General features: G+C 46.4%; 1 protein-coding gene across 2 annotated transcripts in view; it reads right to left on the bottom strand.

Moving 5' to 3' along the window:
* The window catches only part of VPS13D (vacuolar protein sorting 13 homolog D), a 2,738,381-nt gene that overhangs the window by 2,203,655 nt on the left and 514,922 nt on the right, over positions 1–19,804 (bottom strand). For both annotated transcript variants that reach the window (XM_085608633.1, XM_085608634.1), the window contains exon 23: positions 11,706–11,832. In XM_085608633.1, coding sequence (XP_085464759.1) covers positions 11,706–11,832 — 127 coding nt within the window. The remainder of the gene's footprint in view (positions 1–11,705; positions 11,833–19,804) is intronic.

The following is a 19,804-nucleotide window of genomic DNA, read 5'->3' as shown; positions in this document are numbered from 1 at the left end:
TCATAAAAAAAGGGGTAGTTCCTCCTATGCCAAGTGTATACAACCAGTTTAATCCAAAGGCTATGGTATGTGTCGCTGGAAGATCTGATATTCAGATCTTGGTACCCTCACACACCCACCTGTTAGGGTGTCAAGCTTCATCATTGGGCACTCCTCGTCTTGGAGGCACTTGCAATGCCTGATGGGCCTGGGGGCTTCTTTATCGGAGATCTTTTGATCTGGAGATGCCATATAGATGAATGCAACTGAGGGGGAGATAGGGGTTTTTGGGTGAGTGATAACTAAAATAGACTCTGGTAGCCTAAAGAAATGTTTATGGTAACGGAAGCTTACCAGGACTAAAGTAGCCTTCAGGTACAAGGATAGCTACTAGTCTAGTGTGGTCACTAGTTTGGTGTGGTCAACATATTTCGTGCATAGGATGCCCCAAAATCAGGCGGCACTTCATCAGGACCTAGGAAAAATCTACTTGTGCCCCCTTTTGAGGGCTCCCCCTCACTTGCATTCATCTATATGGCATCTCCAGATCTAAAGATCTCTGATAAAGATTCCCCCAGGCGTGTCAGGCATTGCAAGCGCCGGCCACTATGGCACCATAATTCTTTACACATTTCTTGTATTATCTAATCAGGCCAAGAAAGGCTCTGACTTGGGTCTGGGTCTTAGGAACTTCCCAAGCCAGAACTGTCTGGATCTTGGGCAGAAGAGGTTGTGCATGGCCCCCCACCAACTTTGTGGCCCAAGTACACAACAAAGCCTTGCCCTATCTGGCACTTACCTGCCTTGATAATCACGACTGTCTGCTGCAGGGCCTTCAGCACTTCCTTGAGGTGGACCAAGTGATCTTCACATGTGAAGCTAAATACACCTATGTCACCAAGATAAGCTGCACTGAACCTCTACAGACCTGATCATACTCTATTTACCAACCTCTGGAAGGAAGAAGGTGTATTTGTCAACCCAAAAGGCATCACTTTGAATTGAAAGTGGCCTTAAGGTGTAGAAGAAGCATATCTCTCTTTGACTCCTGTGTGAGGTCTATCTGCCAATTATCCCATGTCAGGTCAAAGGTTCTCAGATATTTGGCAGCCCCCAGCTTATCAATGAGCTCATCAGCTCATGGTATGGGGTGGGCATCGGTCTTAGTGACTGCACTGAGGCCCCTGTAGTCCACACAGATCATCATCTCAAACTACCCAACATTGAATTGGGCTTGGGCACCAGTACCACTGGGCGGGCCATGGACTACTGGAGAGCTAAATCACCCGCAACTCTAGAATACTCGGTTTTGATACTGCCTTTGACCTGGTCAGAAAACCTTTATATCAAGCTTTTGACAGATAAGCTGTCACCGATGTCTACATCATGGGTACCCCATGTTGTCAGACCAGGGTTCAAAAAGAACAGTCCAGCAAACTGCATTGGTAGCTGATGACAGTCCATTTGTTGATGTTTTCTCAAGGTGGAGGAGAGCAATACTCTTTCCACACTTCCATCCTGGCCATTAGAGAATAGGAGGTCAGGGAGGGGTTCACTCTCTTTTTCCTCTCCTCCATCTGTGAACATCAACATGGTGAGGTCTGCCCTGTTAGGGTGCAGCTTGAGCCTGTTCACATAGATGACCCAGTGATGGCTCCTGGGGGTACCCAAGTGCCCCAAGTACGTGACTTCCCCCTTTATCTCTAAGATAGGGTATGGATCAGTCCACTTGTCCTGAAGTGCCCTGGGTGATTCTGGCTCCAAAACCCACACCAACTGTCTTGGCTGGTACTCAACCATAGAGGATTTCGGTACCAGTGCCTCACAAGCTCCTGTCTGGCCTCCAAATTCGTATTCACTTTCTTCATGTACTCAGTCATCCTGGACCAAAGGCCAAGCACACAGTCCACTATGTCCTGCTTTGGTTCCTTGAGGGCTCTCCCAACCATCTCTAACCAAGCTTAGTGGTCCCCTTACAGGGCGTGCAAAGAGTAGCTCAAATTGACTAAAGCCAACACCTTTTTGGGGGACCTCTCTACATACGACTAGTAGGCATTTGAGAAGACATCCCATCTCCTCCCTAGTTTCCCAGCCAACTCCAGGATCATGCCTTTCAAGGTCTTGTTGAACCTCTCAACTAGACAATTTCCTTATGGATGATAGGGGGTGGTGAACTTGTACGTCACACCACACTCATCCCACATGGCTTTCAGATAGGCAAACTTGACATTTGTGCCTCTATCTGAGATTATCGCCTTAGGGAAACCAATCTTGAAAAAGATTCCAAGGAGCGCTCTAGTCACTACAGGGTCAGTGACTGTCCTAAGGGGAATAGCTACAGGCTATCTAATGCAATGGACCACTACCACAAAGATGAATCTATTCCTTGAGGTAGTAGGGGCGTCTAAGGGACCAACAGGGGACCAACGTCATTCCCCACCCTCTCAAAAGGGTCCCCTCCTCAGGTAGGGTTATCAAGGGAGCCTTTAGCTTTCACCCCGCCTTGCCACTGGCAAGTGGGGCAGGAGCGACAAAACTCCTTGATGTTCTCATGAATCTGGGGTCAGTAGAAATGGTTAACCAGCCTCTCCCAGGTCTCGGTACACCCAGGTGTCCAGATAGGAGGATATCATGGCCCAGGTAAAGGAGAAAATCTCTGTACTGCTGAGGGTCCACCAATCTCCTCGATGCCCCTGGTTCGAGGTCCCTTGGCTTGCTGCACAGGAGCCTCTCCTCCCAGTATACCTTAAGGATACCACTGGTATTCCCTTCTTCCTGTCTGACAGATGTCTGTTGCAGGTCTTACAGAGTAGGGCAGGTCCTTTGTCCATTACTCAGGTCCTCCCTAGAGGGATCCTCTGCTCTATGGAGTTCTGCCAACTCAGACGAGTTTCTAGGAGCAGTCACTTCTTCTGGCATCAGGCCTTCCCCCTGAGGGTTGGGCTGGGCCTATGGACCTTTGGATGCTTGGCGGCAGGCCTTCCCGCTCCTTTTGTTGGATTTAGGGACTTGGTCCACAGTTTCAGGTTCCAGGAACCTTTGACTCTCCTCTAGGGCCTTCTGTGCTCTTGTGGTAACACATACCCATTCAGGTAGACCCAGCAATGCTGCATGGGTCCTTCTCTCTACTTATGCTCAAGCAGAGGTTTCTAAGTCATTCCCCAGTAAGCTCTCTATGGGGATGGCAGGGGACACAGCTAATTCCTTTGGGCTAGTAACATGTCCCACACATAGTCAACCACAACAATAGGATGGGACTTTGTGAAATTGTCACCATTGACAATCTTGTTCACCTCTTCTGGTAGGATTTGGTCTTGGGAAACCAGTCTGGCCATAACCATGGTCACATTGGCACCTGTATCCCCCAGGGCCTTCACCTCCAACCCATTCATTTTTGGCCACTGTTGCTATTTCTCCATAATTGGAGGCCATTGAGTTAGGTTCAATATTATCCCCGCCCAGGGACACTAAGTTGGCTTCTGTGTACCCTTTGGGATCTCTAGGGGCAATCTCCAACCCCGTTCCTATACTGGCCAAACCCTTGAACTGGTCACCAGTGGGTGTCTTTTTGGAGCACACTGCATCTCCCGCTTTTGTGTCCTGGCAAATTGCAGTCAAAACACACCCCGGCCTTCAAGGGGTCAAACGTCTTTCCCTGATACACCCACCCCTTAGATTGGGATGTGGCTCGGGGCTGCCCACCTTGGACATATTTTGCAGTCTTTTTTGAGCTAGCCTTCCTTTTATCTTTACTCCCCTCTTTCCCCGGAGGGGGGGGTACTGACCACCTTTCTTATGGTCAATTCCTAGGGAATTTTTTGGGGACTCTGGTACAAACCCAATCTTGCCCAATTCCCTGGGACTAGACAGGTTAGAGTCCAACAGATACTGTTGCAACTTCTCTGAGTGATGATTTGTTAAAATGTGCACCTTAACCCTCAAATTGCAGAGCCTGTCACATATGTCTACTTTTTTGTCTTTAATCCAACCATCCAGTGCCCTAATTTAAGTGTCAACAAAGTCAACCCATGTTTGTGTTGCCCCTTTTGTGGTGTCCTACGTTTCTGCCTATGGAATGAGATCAGACAACTTGGGAAAGGCTGACTTCATGTGCGTTTCCAGTTCTCCTACCTCATCCTTAAGTGTAAGCAGTCTATCCCTACAAACTACTGGCACTAACTCCCAGAGTATTGCTCCCCCCAAAGTTTTGTACCCATCTTGAGATGCCTCTGCACGCCTGATCCACGACGTCCCACGCCGCGACCACATCACCCCCCACCTGAGAAACCTGCACTGGCTTCCTATCGACAAAAGAATCTCCTTCAAGCTCCTGATCCATGCATACAAGGCACAGTCTGGCCCTTCTCTCCTCCAGGGCTTGTCTTCTCTCAGTCAGGGCTAAGGCTCTCTCTTCCACTTCCAGGGCTGCAAGCTGTTCTTGCAGGGATTTTTGGCTTTAGATAGAGCCTGCTTGGCTGGTACTTCTAGACCAACCCTGGTCTAGAAAACGAAGATAGGTCTCAACCTGCCGCACTTGCTCCACTCAGGATACGGTGGTTGTTCTCCCCATCATCTTCTTCCCCACTACCTTGGGGCAATTCCTTCTTCAAACTCACATGCTCGGACATCCTTGATCAGCTTGACTTCCTTGGCCCCCATCAAAGATTTTCAGTCTCTGCAAAATGCAAAAAACGAATCTCTATTGAAGGCGGACAGGTCTGCCATGTCAAGCTCCATGTTCCCCAGCTGAAAAAGTGGTTCCTGAAACTTTTTCAAAACATTTGGAAAACGTTCGCAAACTTTTGAACTTGCAGGAAACATTGACACAATTTTTTCAAACTTTACCCAGCTATTTGAAAAGGTTTTTCCAATCTTTGGAAACAAACCTCTGGAGTTTAACACACTTGACAAGTATTCAGGGGGGTAAGAGATTTCTTTTTTAGGTGTCTACCTAGGTGGGTTCTCAGTGTCTCAACTTTAATAACTGTTTGGTACTGCTAAACACAAGTTCTGGATCCTACCGCTAGGCAGCAATCTGAGCAAATGAGGTGTATTACATGGTGTATTTGCGCAACCTCACCGTATGATACAGTTACTAACCTCCTTACAACCCTTACGTTTTGTTTGTCAAACCTTAGGCTCAACCCTGCAAAGCTGTGGCTCTGAGCGGCTGCTTAAAGAAAGGAACAAGTGTAAATCATTTAAACAGCACCAACACAATTGAAGAACGAATTGACAAGACACTAAATAAATCGGACACCAATTGATTACAACAGACTGTGGGCCCGATTCACAAAGGCAAACTGAGACAAAAGTCTAACTTTACGACTTTTGGTATTCACAGAGGCCATTTACGAGTCGTATCTTTAGGTCGACAGTTGGGCTGGAATCTCCGGCTCTGGCCGAAATCTCCGGCTCGGGCTGTATGAAGTGTAATCAATGGGCCGGAACGCAATTTTTACAGAAAGGAACATTAGGAACGCCTGATAAATGGTAGAGGAGGTCATGAAAATCAGTTTGGGAAGGGAAAAGGGTATGACCAGACACTGCATCACATCCCAGAAAAGTTTGCTCCTTTGTATCATGGTACATGCAGTCCACAATTTGAGCTCCCCTCAGTGTTGACTGTAGTGTTATACCACACACAGTGTTGACTGTAGTGTTACACCAAACTCTGGTGTAACACTACAGTCAACATAGAGTGGAGTGCCATTTGTGGACTGCATGTACCATGATGCAAAGGAGCACAATGTTGAGAAACTGCCACAGAGATCCAGCCAGGGTCTCTCCTCTGCTGGAAGATCTCTTGCACTACCTTTGAATGTAGATGCTAATTATGAACTGCCAGTGCAGGTTGTCAGCTTCAACTAAGTGCCCATCAAGGCATCAGTGAGGGCCTCATTAAAAGGGAGCGATGGCTTAGATGTAACTGGCCCATGTTACAAAACCTCTGTGTGGACGTTCATTTTGTTCTCCACTGAAGGCAGCTGTGAATTCAACACCTCAGCTGCCCTCTAGACCACCATGAAAATGAGGCACTTTCCTTTGCTAGTGGTCCAAGTGGCAAGATAGGTTCTACCTCAGTAGAGGTGTCAAGCCCGTTGGCATCCTGCAAATCCATATAGAAAACGTCATCTTTGTAATGAGGGAGGAAAGTCATCTCCATCATCCCCACCATCATCATAATCATCCCCATCCCGGGGTGTGCCTTTTTCTGGCATAAGGTCAGAGTCAGTGACAAAATCAAAAGAGAATGGAGCCTCTGCTGGTGTGTACAAAAGGACAGAGGTATGGGGTCAGAATCAGGATGCCGGCGGAGAGGGGTAGGTCGGACGGCTCACCTTTCGGGGCCTGTTGGACACTATATTTTCGGTGGCTAATCATCCCGCCGGAGACTGTTGAGGCGATAATTTTTCTAACGTTAGGTCGTCCCTTGATTTTGCGGGTACCTTACTCACAGCCCAGACAAGTGGTAGGTAGGTTTTGCACCGACCACTATGTGTAGATAGTTTTTCACTAGGTCCTGATGAAATTGCACTGATCCTCCTGGCTATTCGGCATGAAACATGTTGACCCAAAAGAGTACAGCGTAGTTACCCTGAATCATTGCTTCAGATAGCCGCCACTCTTCCCCCGTTTTTAATCAGGTGGAGAGCCAGTTGAATAAAAGTTGGTACTGGACTACCCAACCTGTTTTAATCGCCTTTCACTACATCTACACTTCCTAGGCCCCTCACCCCCACTGCACCAAACATCAAAGAACAAAAGATCTCCGCCAAAGAGCCCCTCTATGAGTACTCGTCGGGTATTGCAGCACCGACCCGACAAGGAGCAGGCCCATATGATGATGCCTGACACCTAGCTTGCTGGGTGTGTGAGGGCCCTAGTTCCGACAGGAGGAATTCCCCTCCGATCCACCTATCTATGATAAATCTCCTTTGTGAACTTCCGACATATCTCTCCCTGTCTCACACTGTCCTTGACCACACAGAGGAACTGCATACTTCTTTTCTAAGTCAGAATCAGGATGCATGATGACCAGTTGTGCTTTTGTGACTTCGCAGCGTGCTATTAGTCGCAATCAAGTTAAAGTGGGTTTGGTGTCTGACATCCATATCAGTACTGGATCTCTTTGACGCCATCGGTAACAGCATGGGAGCTGGAATTGAAGTCTGTACCGGTGTCATTACGGGTCCTGAAACGGGTTCCATGGGGGTCAGACTGAGCAGAGGATGGATCTGCCGGTGGTAACCTGACTGGGGGCCCCGGCGGTTCCTTAGAGCCCAAAGACATGCCAGAAGGAGCCAGAAGCACACCGACATTTTGCAGCATAGCCTTCTTGAAGACATCAATGTGCTGTGATGTCGTACTGAAACCGGTCCCAGGATTCTTGTTTCCGGTCCAGGGAGGACCTGGCTTGGCAGTGCGGGCTGGACTGTTCCCACAAGGAACAGAGTCAAGACTGATTTGCATATGGCTGGGTCCAAACTGGGGTGGTGTGGTGAGCAAAAGAATGATGGATTAAACCCAGATCTTTGTGACTGGGGGTGAATGTTTGCATTGTCCATCATTCCGTCCATCAATTGTTACTTTTGCATTTGTCGCCCTAAGTGGGAAGGGTATGCCCAGACATGGGTCCCGTGCTCACTACACCACTGGATTCAAGCTAGCCTGGCTGAAGAAGGGTGATGCCCTGAAAAAGGTCACAGGCTGCTTGTTTCTGGTCCAGAGAGGACCTGGCTTAGCAGTTCGGGCTGGACTGTTCCCACAAGGAACAGGGTCAAGACTGATTTGCATATGGCTGGGTACAAACTGGGGTGGTATGGTGAGCAAAAGAATGATGGATTAAACCCAGATCTTTGTGACTGGAGGTGAATGTTTGCATTGTCCAGCATTCCGTCCATCAATTGTTTCTTTTGCGTGATGTCATCAATGGCTCAGGAAACTAAGGGCACACCAGAATCGGCTGACTGGAGACCTCAAAGATCTATGACTGAAATTGTAACGCCTTCTCATCTTCACTTTAGGTTCCGAGTGGCCAGATGGCATTGAGTTCTGCTTCGATTTTTACACTTGGAAATCAATTCTAACTTACTACAGGACTTCACGCTTGAAGTTGACCACTCGTGGGAGTAGTTCCAGGAATGAGAATGAGCTTGAACCCATGACTTGAAGTGGAACTTGCGCGAAGGCTGTGACTTCTTGTGTCTGGCAACACACAGCTTTGATTTATAGTCCTGGATTATCTTCCAGTGGGTGAGGGCACATTAATTGTATTCCTCGGAGGTGTGGCCAAAACTCATACACCAGAGTCACACCTGATGTGGGTCGTAACTGACATCTGTTTTCTAAAGTCGTTCCATGGTTTCAACCTGTCGTTTTGGGTAGCGACATCATTCCCTATCACAGTAGAATTTGTTTTTAGGAGTTGCTGGAAATCTAACAAGATTGGATGCGGAGGTCTGGATCAGTGTTGGAAATTGCAAAAAAGAAAGGAACTGTCATCAGTGTGCAGGAGTGGCGTTAACTGCGGCTCTGCTCTGTCACTTCCATGGCAGTATGGACTCAAAGTGGAGCTGCACAACACCGAAAGGCAGCATACAGCAGCACTGCTGAAGAAAAACGTCCAGATCCATTCTGGCCCCTGGAGAGTATGATGAGAAATCTGCAGTTGGGAGTATCCATCAGAAAAGGAATATCATAGTGTGAATCTTCTATCAAAGTCCTGCCTACTATTTATTTATTTATTTTACAGAGTTTTATTTAGCGCGAACTAAAATCAGGTATCAGAGCGCTTTACGTAGCACCAGTTGCATTTACATGAGGACACATTCATTTTTGTTAGGCACGGGGAGATTAAGTGATTTGCCCAGAATCACAGGATGTTCAGCGTCATTGCCGAGACTCGAACCCAGTTCACCAGATGCGAGGTCGACTCCTCCTCCCACTGAGATTACATGTAATAAGACATATGTCTGCATGCTTTACTAGAGTAATAACAATCGACCCTTGAATGCCTGTTGCTATTTTCCCAAGAAACATATCAGGCCTAATGTTTTTATTGTGCAATGTAACAGGCTTTAAAACAAAGTAATAACAATCAACCCTTAAATGCCTGTTGACATTTTCACAAGACGTATGTCAGGCCTAATATGCTTTTATTAATAAACAGATGAGGCCTATAGCCTTGTGTGTTGGCTTGGCACCTTAACCAACTCAGTCCTGCTGTATCAATTATAAGCTTTAACAGAGAGCAAAAAATGAAAAAAATAACTATTTTTTTCAGTGGAAGCACACTACTGTCTGACCAAATGCTGTGCACTCAGGAAAACCAACACACAGGTGCAAGTAGTCTTAGCCCCTCTAGGTAGTTCTTCTGAAGCTCTTTTTCTGTTGATCACGTAAGGCAATGGGACAGCTGTGCTGTCAAGCCAGACGTAAAAAGTAAAGAAATGGATGGAATTGAGCTAAGTAATCTGCAGATCACCAGGGCGGATATTTGACAGCACAATTAAGGCAGTGCTATCCCATCATGCTTTGCACTGGCGGCCTCTAAAGGCCTTTCTTTCAGTTCCTGCAAACCGGACCCTGATCTTTGTCACCTTTTTCTGACAAACAATTCGGTTTAATTTTTAAGCCTTTGGGCATCTCTCAACATCTTTCAGAAGCAAGAGTGTTTTTCCTCATTTCTTTACATAAAATGAGGATGTCTTGACAATCGTTTCCTGAGAAACGCATTCACTTTTACTACCATGTGCACCTCAGAAGAAAAACAGAGCAAAAGATGTCTTGCTGCAAAACAACTACAAGTTTCTGGCTAGGATTTACATACCGTGTAATTACAAAATGGAGCCTGAGACCTGTGAAATCTCATGGTTGATAAGTCTTCTGTTTTGAACTATAAAACTATATGGCAATATAGTGATTATATAAAATTTCCTGGGCCTCCTGACAGCAGCTTTTCTGAAGCATAAGTTTTAAGTTGTCATGGGTTTATCCTTAGAGTTGGAAATTATTTTATGCTTATTTTTTTATGATGGGTTTGACATACCTATGCAAGCTACAATGAAACAGCAATGAAAGCTATAGTGTTTTTTGTTACATTTTGTTGTCACAGATACTGCACATTATGTGATGTTTATTTAACATCACACTGGCACATGAGTGGAATGACACTGTGTAATGTAGTCTGGTATTAGTTTTCAGAGTCCTGATACAATGTGGTCAACGCACACACTGCCCTGTTGAATTGAGTACCACACAGTCAACCACAACCATTAAGGATGCTTAAACCTGCACCTAAGAAACCAAAATACAGAAAAACCTGCGAACTCTACATTATGAGATTTAAAGCTCTCCATAGTACTCCGTGATCCATACGTCCAACAAAACCTCTTCCACTATGCCCCCTCATCAAATCTGAGGCCTCACAACCACCATCTACTAGCCTTTCCCAAACAAAAACTTTTTCATACTGATCCAGACAATTCTGCCTACTTGTACCCCTCCATTGTAACGGAATACCAAAAAACTGATGTAACCTACTTTCTCTTCAAGTGGAAAACATACTCTAATAATCTTTTCCCATATATTGCCACTCAATCAATAGCAGTATAGGAATGTAAATATGTATATTAAATATTACAAACCTTCAATGTATTGCCAATGTTGCAGCCTCATTCTTCATTGTACATGCTGTGGAAAAGTATGTCTGTTATCTTGCCATTCGCTCCACCATTTTGTGCTTCACCCTTCATCACTGACCTTCTCTCTGTATCACGAACGCTCTGGGGCTTCACTCTTGACTTGCCTCATTCCTGCACGGATGCCCACATCCTGTTCGTGCCCCGGCCTGCCACAAACTGACCAACTCATGCTCAACCAGTCGGACAGGGAGTTTCCCAGATGCTTATCGTCTTCACCCTGCGCACTACGCTCTGCAGGCGTCCAACAGCTACCATCTGCGGCCTTATCAGATTGACCTCTGCTTGTTGTGTAATTATGATTTTCGCCTATGCCCTGCAGGGGCCCCACAGCTAACATCTGCATATTTATCAGATTGACCTCTGCAGGGGCCCAACAGCTATCAACTGCTGATTTATCAGATTGACCACTGCTTGTTGTGTAAGTTTTGTTCTCCTTGCACGCACAGGGTGGGGATGAAGGGTATATAAGATGCGGAACTAAAGTACTCAGCAGATTGCCTCCTCAGACAGCTATGGGTGTCTGTTACTAGTGCTCTCTCTCATGAGATTGCAAGAAATATCTTTTCTCTCCGTGCTCCAGTGTTGGTCTCATTTTGTATTCCGGACCCGTGGACGATAGGGTGACCATGCACCTTTGGGTGGTCTTCCAAGGAGACCCCCAAATCCACAATGCTTCATCACTCACTACAGATAGAAGGATCCACCTAAACTACAGTGTATCTTAGATAGATTTCAGCCCCGAATAAGTCATAAAGAAATGCTTGAGTATGAACATGTACATTATTTGGAGCATTAGCACAGAAGTATGAAATTATTATTTCTCAGTGAACATTTGCATGCAATCAAAATGTGTGCATGGCTTGCTTCCTCAGTGAAATCCCTTAAAGAATTCTTTGTAGGATTGGTCTATGAGTGTTTTTCTGTGTAGAGCTATTCATGAGAACAACATATTTTTAAAGGGACATTACACACTTGCATTACTTATGTTTAAATTTGGCAAAGACGGTGTCATATACTTACTTAAAAATCTGAAATGTGAGCGCTTCTTCACCACTGGTAGTAAAACGTTCCCGGTAAAAATCTCCATTGATCGTCAGATCACTTAAAGATAAGCTTCCAATGCTCCCCTGCATAGATAAATCACCATCTAAAATATAGAAGAAGAAGGAGCATCATGGTATTTTTGCAACAATAAAACACATCAACATAGACAAATATCAAAAGTTAAGACCACAGGGCTCAAAACTCCTAAAAGCTTGAGCATTACATTTGTTGATATAATATTCATAACTTTAACCCCTTCAGTGCCCGCCCCTTTCCCCGCCTGTGCCGGCCGTTGCATTAGCGGGCGGGGTTTATGACGAGCTGGTCTCGTCATGGGCACAGCGCAACCGCGGCCCATGACGAGACCAGCTCGTCATGGGCATTGAAGAGGTTAATCGGAGGAATTTTACCAATACATGAGAAATGTGAAGAAAAAGGAACAAGTTACCAGTGACAGATGGTGATTCCTGAAAATGGTGGGGCCCATTACTTAACACAGGTTCCCCTCTTTGTTTTATAAAAATTGCCTTGGGTGCCCTCACACAAACATTTACCCATACACTCACACTCACTCACAAACAGACTTGCACACACTCACTTTCACAATGACTGACCATCACTCACGACTACTGGTGTACAGGAGTTCTGATATGAGCTCCTGGGGAAAAGGTGTTGAGCTTTAATTGTGCAGAAGATGCAGTTGCACATGGGCCTCTGAGCCTTAGTGTAAATGCACCTACTGCACTATTAATAAAGGCACCCCTGACTCACTCCCATTCCCTCTCACAATCTCCCCCTCACTCACTTATTCTAATTCACTCACACTACTCACTCACTTTACTCACTCCCTTGCCCACACTTTCACGTATTCAAACTTGTAGGAAAGTAGGATCTGCTTTCATGGTTACCCCCACTTTTTGTTGGTGATATTCTGTTTTATGACTAGTCTGACTGGGATCCTGCTAATCAGGACACCACCCCCCCCCATTCACTGTGATTTCTCCCTAAATTGAAACACAAGGAGATGAGGGACGGAGTCCTGAAACTTTTCAAACACTAACCCCCAGTCACAGATCTGGGTTGAATCCATCATCAGTCTTTAGCTCACTTTGCCACCCCAGTTCAGACACAGCTATATGCAAGTCAGTCTTGACCCTGTGCCTCATGGGAACAGTCCAGCCCGAACTGCCAAGCCATGTCTTCCCTGGACCGGAAACAAGCATCCTGGGACCGGTTTCGGGCTAACAGCCCTCTTCAGCCAGGCTAGCTTGAATCCAGTGGCAAAGTGAGCAAGGGACCCACATCTGGGCATACCCTGCCAACTTAGGGCGAACAAAGCAAACACAAGGAGATGATGGACAGGGTGCTGAAACTTTTCAAACACTCACCCCCAGTCACAGATCTGGGTTGAATCCATCATCATTCTTTAGCTCACATTGCTACCCCAGTTCAGACACAGCTATATGCAAATCAGTATTGACCCTGTGCCTCATGGGAACAGTACAGCCCGAACTGACAAGCCATGTCTTCCCTGGACCGGAAACAAGCATCCTGGGACCAGTTTCAGGCTAACAGCCCTCATCAGCCAGGTTAGCTTGAATCCAGTGGCAAAGTGAGCAAGGGACCCATGTCTGGGCATACCCTGCCAACTTAGAGCGAACAAAGCAAACACAAGGAGATGATGGACGGAGGGCTGGACTGTTCCCATGAGGCACAGGGTCAAGACTGATTTGCATATAGCTGGGTCTGAACTGAGGTGGCGAAGTGAGCTAAAGAATGATGATGGATTCAACCCAGATCTGTGACTGGGGGTGAGTGTCTGAAATGTTTCAGCGCTCTGTCCATCATCTCCTTGTATTTGCTTTCTCCCTAAATTTGACAGTGGAAAATACTTTGGTACCTTCCCAATTGGCGACCCATTTAAGTCCCTACCCAGGGCATATGTTAACCAGGGGTGTCCGATGGGCAGCAGCATGTATTATGCCACCCATGAGAAACCACTCAACGTGCGATAGCAGCCTGTGTAAGTTGGTGCTAGCACCACTTACTACAGATATGTTTCCTTAAACCCTATAAGTCAACCCTAAGGCAGGCCTTTCAATCTTGAAGGCAGGGTGCTAGGTTATAAATGAGAGGGTGCCCTGAATGAGCAGGACACCCCCAACAAACATGGAGTCGATTCGCCAGGCTTTGTAAGTGCGGTCAGCCATTTTCACACAATATAGTGGCCATTCGCCATTACGCATTGGCTAACTATACATTAGCAGTGCCGAACCTGGGCATTTTTGGTATCAAACATGTTGGAATCATACCCCAAAACCGTTACCGGTGTTGGAGGTATGATTCAATTTGCTGGGGCGCTCCTCCGAGAAGCCCCTTGTACTCCTGGTAACAGCCTTCGAGGGTCGGCCAGTAAGCTAGTGCTGCTGCCGACCCCAGACCCGATTTTGCCCTCCTGCTGCAGAGCTGAGCTTGAGCAGGGAAAGGTAGAACAACAGGTTTCCTGCCACAGGGAGGGGTGACCACCTTCCAGACAGACTTAGTGTATTGGGCTGGGGTGGGGGGAAAGCTTGCCAGCGCCACCAGACTGCTAGGAAAGGCACATTTGGTGCCCTCCTTGCATATTCCAGTTGGAACCAGTTCAGGGAGCCCGTGGCTCCCGCTCTGGGGCACAACTGGACAAAGGACATTGGCTTATCCTTCCCTCTGTCCAGCCCCTCCTCTGCAAGGGACCCTTGAATCGATCCAACCCTTTCCCTAGGCTACTAAAAGGCTTACCCCTCTTACTGGGTCTTTTCAGATTTGTTGTGGGACAAGATTCAAACCTGAAACCACTTCAACTTTGACCGTCGGGGCACCTTTGACTTTGTTGGACTTTGCCAGGAACCGAGACTGCACCAAGGAAGACTCCTGCTGCTCTTGGTCTCGCTGTTCTGCAAGTCTTCTACTTCATCTGTGCCTGTGCTTCATCCCGGTTCCTCTCCAGGCCTGTAAGCATCAAATGCACCCGAAGAAATCTCCATTGGAGTGAAGCAGTCACTCCCCTGCATGTGCAGGCACAGCAACAAACTTGAACGGGCTGCTGCTCCCGACGTCCCACGGACTGCGAATGGCTCAGCAACACAGGTGTGGTTCTGCAACTCCCTCGAGGCCTGACCTGTCCTCTCAGCTAGTTTGAGGCCAGTATCCCTCGTCGGAATTGCTGGAACAGAACCCCTGTGCACCACGTCGACTTGCTGTTGCCAAGGCTTGTTGGCTCTGCACTCCAGAGATTTCCGGGCTACAAGAAGCTGCAGCCTCCAGCATCTCTTCCTGCCAAGATCTTCATCCTCACCGCATCCTCTGCACCGTGGGCCTGCATCTTTGTTGGGCTGCTCGAAATCCTCTTGTGACTGCTGTGCCTTCTGACTGTGGGTCCTCTTGAGGCTCTGTTTTGGCTTCAGTGGGCTCCCCTGCTTGCTCGAGGCCTACTCTGACTCTCCTGCAATCGGTGGGTGCCTTGGATCTTGCTAGTCCTAACGTTGCATCTTTTTCGTTTACCACGTGTGCTGCTGCTGCTAAGGCTTGTTGGTCCTTCCCCTGGACACCGACCCCCAGGTTTTCAACTTCTGACATGGGAATGCAAGCGAACGGCTCCTGGTCCTCCACAGCGTTGCCTGGTCCTCACAGCTGGAGTGACAAGGTCACCGTCATCACTCCTGCATCATCCATCATTGGTGGTCATTGCTCTTCCATGCCTCCTGGACACTTCCGAGTGGTACAGACTCTGTCCCATCTGCTTGTAAGTTCTTCTCTTCAAGAATCCACCCTTGGATTCCATCGGACTCTTCCACATTCTTTGCCAGCACCACCTTTCCTGAAGTCCTCCATTGTGGTCTGCTGCGGTTTCTGATGTCACTTCACACCTATGCACCAGGCTTCCCTGGTTTAGGTATCCTGATTCCTGGGGTATCCACGGGTGGGATGACTCTCCAACCTTCTGTCTTCCACTGGGTTTCTTCAGGGTCCACTGGGAATGGTTCTTCTTGAAAACTGCAACTGTGACTTTCCCATTGACTTGTATTGGGTATGCAGCTGTCTTTCTACTCTGCACACAGTCTCCGTGTGGTTCCTGGGTACTTACCTCAGGTGGTTCCTCTTGTCCCCAGTTCTTTTGAGTATTCTGGTCCAAGTCCGACTTCCGTCACAGTTAGAATTCCACTTCTTTCGTATATGGTTTGGTCTCACCCTGAGACCACTGTGTATTTGTGCTTACTTACATGTTTACATTTGAAGCATTGTGTGTATTGGTGTTCATATCTCCAGGTAGGAGATATACCAATGTGATCGTGAGTGCGTACAAAAAATAGACATATTTTTAAAACTACATTGTGTGGTTCTTTTTCGTTTAACCTACATTATATGATTAGTTCTGGTAAAACAACCTGCTTAACACGCCTTCTGGACTAAGCCTGAAGGCTGCTCTCCACAGCTACCACTTATAGAGCTTTCTATGATTGTCTAAGACCACTAAAATCACCATAAGGGTTGTCTGGATCAGTGCAAGGTGCTTCACTTAAATAAGTGGGCAGCATATACTAAGCCAGCCTCCTACAATACTCGCACTCGCAAACATTTTCCCCCCTTCACTCACAAACACACTAAACTAGCAAACACTCTCAGACAATCTCATTCTCTCTCAATCACTCACAAATACACTTTCACTCACACATGCACAGAGAAACAACAGTGGATTATTTTTTTAACTTACTTTTCTTCCTTTGCTGGGAACGCAGAGGCTCCTAGGCAGCAGCAGTGCAGGAATGTGTAAAAAACTCCGCAGTTGGATGGTCACTCAACCCCATCCTGTCATCATGAGCCTGGTGGAGAGGCTAAGAGGGCTGATCTGTCCACTGCAGAGTTCATGTAAACACGCAAGTCATGTTTGCCTGAACACTGCTAAATGAAGGTATTACAAGTCTGGGCAGAGGTGAATTATGTGACGGCTCAGCGGTAGCAGGGCTACGCCCTTAAGCCCCTAAAGAAGAGCCACCCCTGCATGTTACTTGCCTCAGGAGCAACTCTGGTTGTCGACAATACTTGTGTCAACTTACACATTATCAACTATTTAAAAACCTCAAGCAGACCACTCAGAAATATTTTTTCAGATGGATACAAATCTCCTCACTGACTCCTTTTCCCCGGTTGCAGTCAGATTCCGGATTATTATTTTTCTACGGCAATTCACACTTTTGACACTGGGTGCTGTTTATCACAGAACAAAATGACAATAACCTCACAAACATTCCATGCCTATCACATTGCTGGTACGTCAAGCAATTGTTAGAAAAAGTGTAACCAAATTATTTATATGCCCTCAGAAAGAGGGCGGTGACAAGAAATATGTGGTAAGAGTGACATTCATGAGAAAAAGCATTACCTAAAGAGCCATCATCTTGAAAGATTCCCACAACAGTTTCACACAAAGACAGTGTAACACAGATTGGTGAATCAACATCTTGAAACCAATCATTTGCAGAACTGAGCTGAAAACTGAGCTTCACTCCATGTATTGGAACCAAGATTTTAATGACAGCTGAATGCATAAACTAAAGAGCAAGCGACAGCTTGGTACACTCTTGGTGCCAGCATTCAATGCCAAAGTTGATGCGCTGGGGCTCTGAAAAGCTTTCAGAACTCTTTCTTTCTAAAACATTTAAATATAAAGCGCAATCAAGCACAACGTAACAAGATATTTTTCCCCAAGTATTCTTTTTTTGTAATTAGTCCTTTACTTGCAGATGATCTGAGGTCCAGGCTACAGGACTGTTGCTACAACTTACATGAACGATGAAGTGGAGTTTGCGGATAAGGATTGTTCTGTTTGTGTAAGAAATGATAATGCCTGTGAACCCAAGTGCTACCGTTATGTTCACTGGTGGAATTGAGTGGAAAAACAGCTCTGGACCTACAGGACATTTTAAGATGTTGCAGGGAAACTTACTTCCCTTCAGTAAAATTCTTTTTGATAGATATGATTACTTCTGCTGATTATTTAGGCGCCATACATCATCTAGAAATCAAATCTAAAATGTTTTCCATGTTTTTCACTATCACTGGTGTCAATAGCTTCAACAAAGGTGTGTTATTAATACACCAGACATGATCTGCTGACTGCAATGTAAGGCAAAAACAACAGTTGATGGACAGAATGCAGAACAATGTCATACATTCACCTCAGTACAGAGATCTGGGCCGAAATCCATAGTTTTTTTGCTCACCATGCCATTCCAGTTTGAACCCAGCCATATGCAAATCAGTCTTGACCCTGTGCCTCATGGGAACAGTCCGGCCCGAACTGCCAAGCCAGGTCTTCTCTGGACCGGAAACAAGCATCCTAAGACCGGTTTCTGGGTTTCACCCCTCTTCAGCCAGGATAGCTTGATTCCAGTGGCATGGAGAGCTCGGGACCCACGTCTGGGCATACCCGTCCCACTCACTGTGCCGCTGGAATCAAGCTATCCTGGCTGAAGAGGGGTGAAACCCCGAAACCGGCCCTAGGATGCTTGTTTCCGGTCCAGGGAGGACCTGGCTTGGCAGTTCGGGCTAGACTGTTCCCATGAGGCACAGGGTCAAGACTGATTTGCATATGGCCAGGTCTAAACTGGGGTGGCATGGTGAGTAAAAGAATGAAGGATTTAACCCAGATCTCTTGACTGGGGATGAATGTTTTGATTTGTTCTGCATTCCGTCCATCAATTGTGTGTCTTTTGACTGCAATGTAAGGTGCCACGAATGTTCCATCTACTGCCATGTTTCCAACATACAGATGTAAAGAAGGCAGAGTATTAATTGAAACAATACCAAAAACAATTCATCACGGGAGGATGGCAGCGTGTGAGTAATCTGCAGGCGTAATCATATCTGTCAGAAAGAATGTTATTGAAGGTAAATAACTTGCTCTTCTAAGGGATAGTAACGCATGCAGAATACTTGCTTGAACACTCCCCAAGCCAAAGCCCAAGGACAAAAGAATGCATATAGAGGAAGTTAGACCAGAAACAATGGTAAGACAGCCCTAGAAAATAGAGAGTGAGCAAAACCTTCCAACTCCAGGATCTGAGATGTTTTAAGAAAAGACTAGACAGCAGCAATGAAAACAGACTGCAATCAAGGAGCCAAGATGGAGAGATGCTCAAACCAAGTGGATGTAAAAACCACACATGAAGAGCCCAATCTGGAACAATCAGAATTACTTGTTCCCTGTGAACGCATATCTTGCAAATTTCTTCCTACATAGGAGTAAGAGGTAGAATTGCATAACTTAGACAAAACAAGCACTCCTGAGTAACTCATATAGACTCCTGAGTGTCCCCAGATAAAACGCACTCAAGCAACAAAGGGGACACAGCATGTTGAACTATATGGCAAATAGATCCACACCTGGGAATCGCCAAACCTGGAATATGGATGAAGATGCCACTGGTGTTACCCTGCGCAGAGATTTCACTAACTCATTTCTCCCAACTATATGAACTGCTGACAGGTCAATCTTTTTGGCTAGGGCCCACTGCCAATGACTTGAGCATCCAAGCAAGGCGGTTGAGAATTCCAATCTACACTGCTTGTTGATGTTCCACACAGCAGTGGTGATTTCCATTGAGATTTACATAATGTAAGGAGGTCAGGAAAACCTTCAGTTCCAGTCGGCCTTATTCCCAACTCCAGAACATTCATGTGCAGCTTCCTCAAATGCCATGACCACTGTACTTCAGATCTTGAAGATGGGATCCTGTCACACAACTCATGCCGGGCCATGGAGGATAAAAGAACTACTCTCTGTCGCCCACTTGAATATGCATTGTATGCTTCCACCACTGCAGCTTGTTCATCAACAGAGCACTGAGCCAGGTCTTGTCCCTCGGACACCCATAAAACTAATTACATTTGAGATGGAGGGTTCCATGAGGTGGCCGCATCCTCTACTAAGCCCCGAAAAGCAGGAACAGGCATGAGGCCATTAGCCCCAGAAAACAAAGAGCAGCTCTGCCAAATAGAGTCTGATTCTCATGAACAGCAATTCTGTTTCCTGAATG

Source organism: Triturus cristatus, chromosome 1_2, assembly GCF_964204655.1.
Source record: "Triturus cristatus chromosome 1_2, aTriCri1.1, whole genome shotgun sequence".
Classification (NCBI taxonomy): Eukaryota; Metazoa; Chordata; class Amphibia; order Caudata; family Salamandridae; genus Triturus; species Triturus cristatus.
Note: the sequence above shows the minus strand (reverse complement) of the source record. Positions and strands in the feature narration are given on the sequence as shown.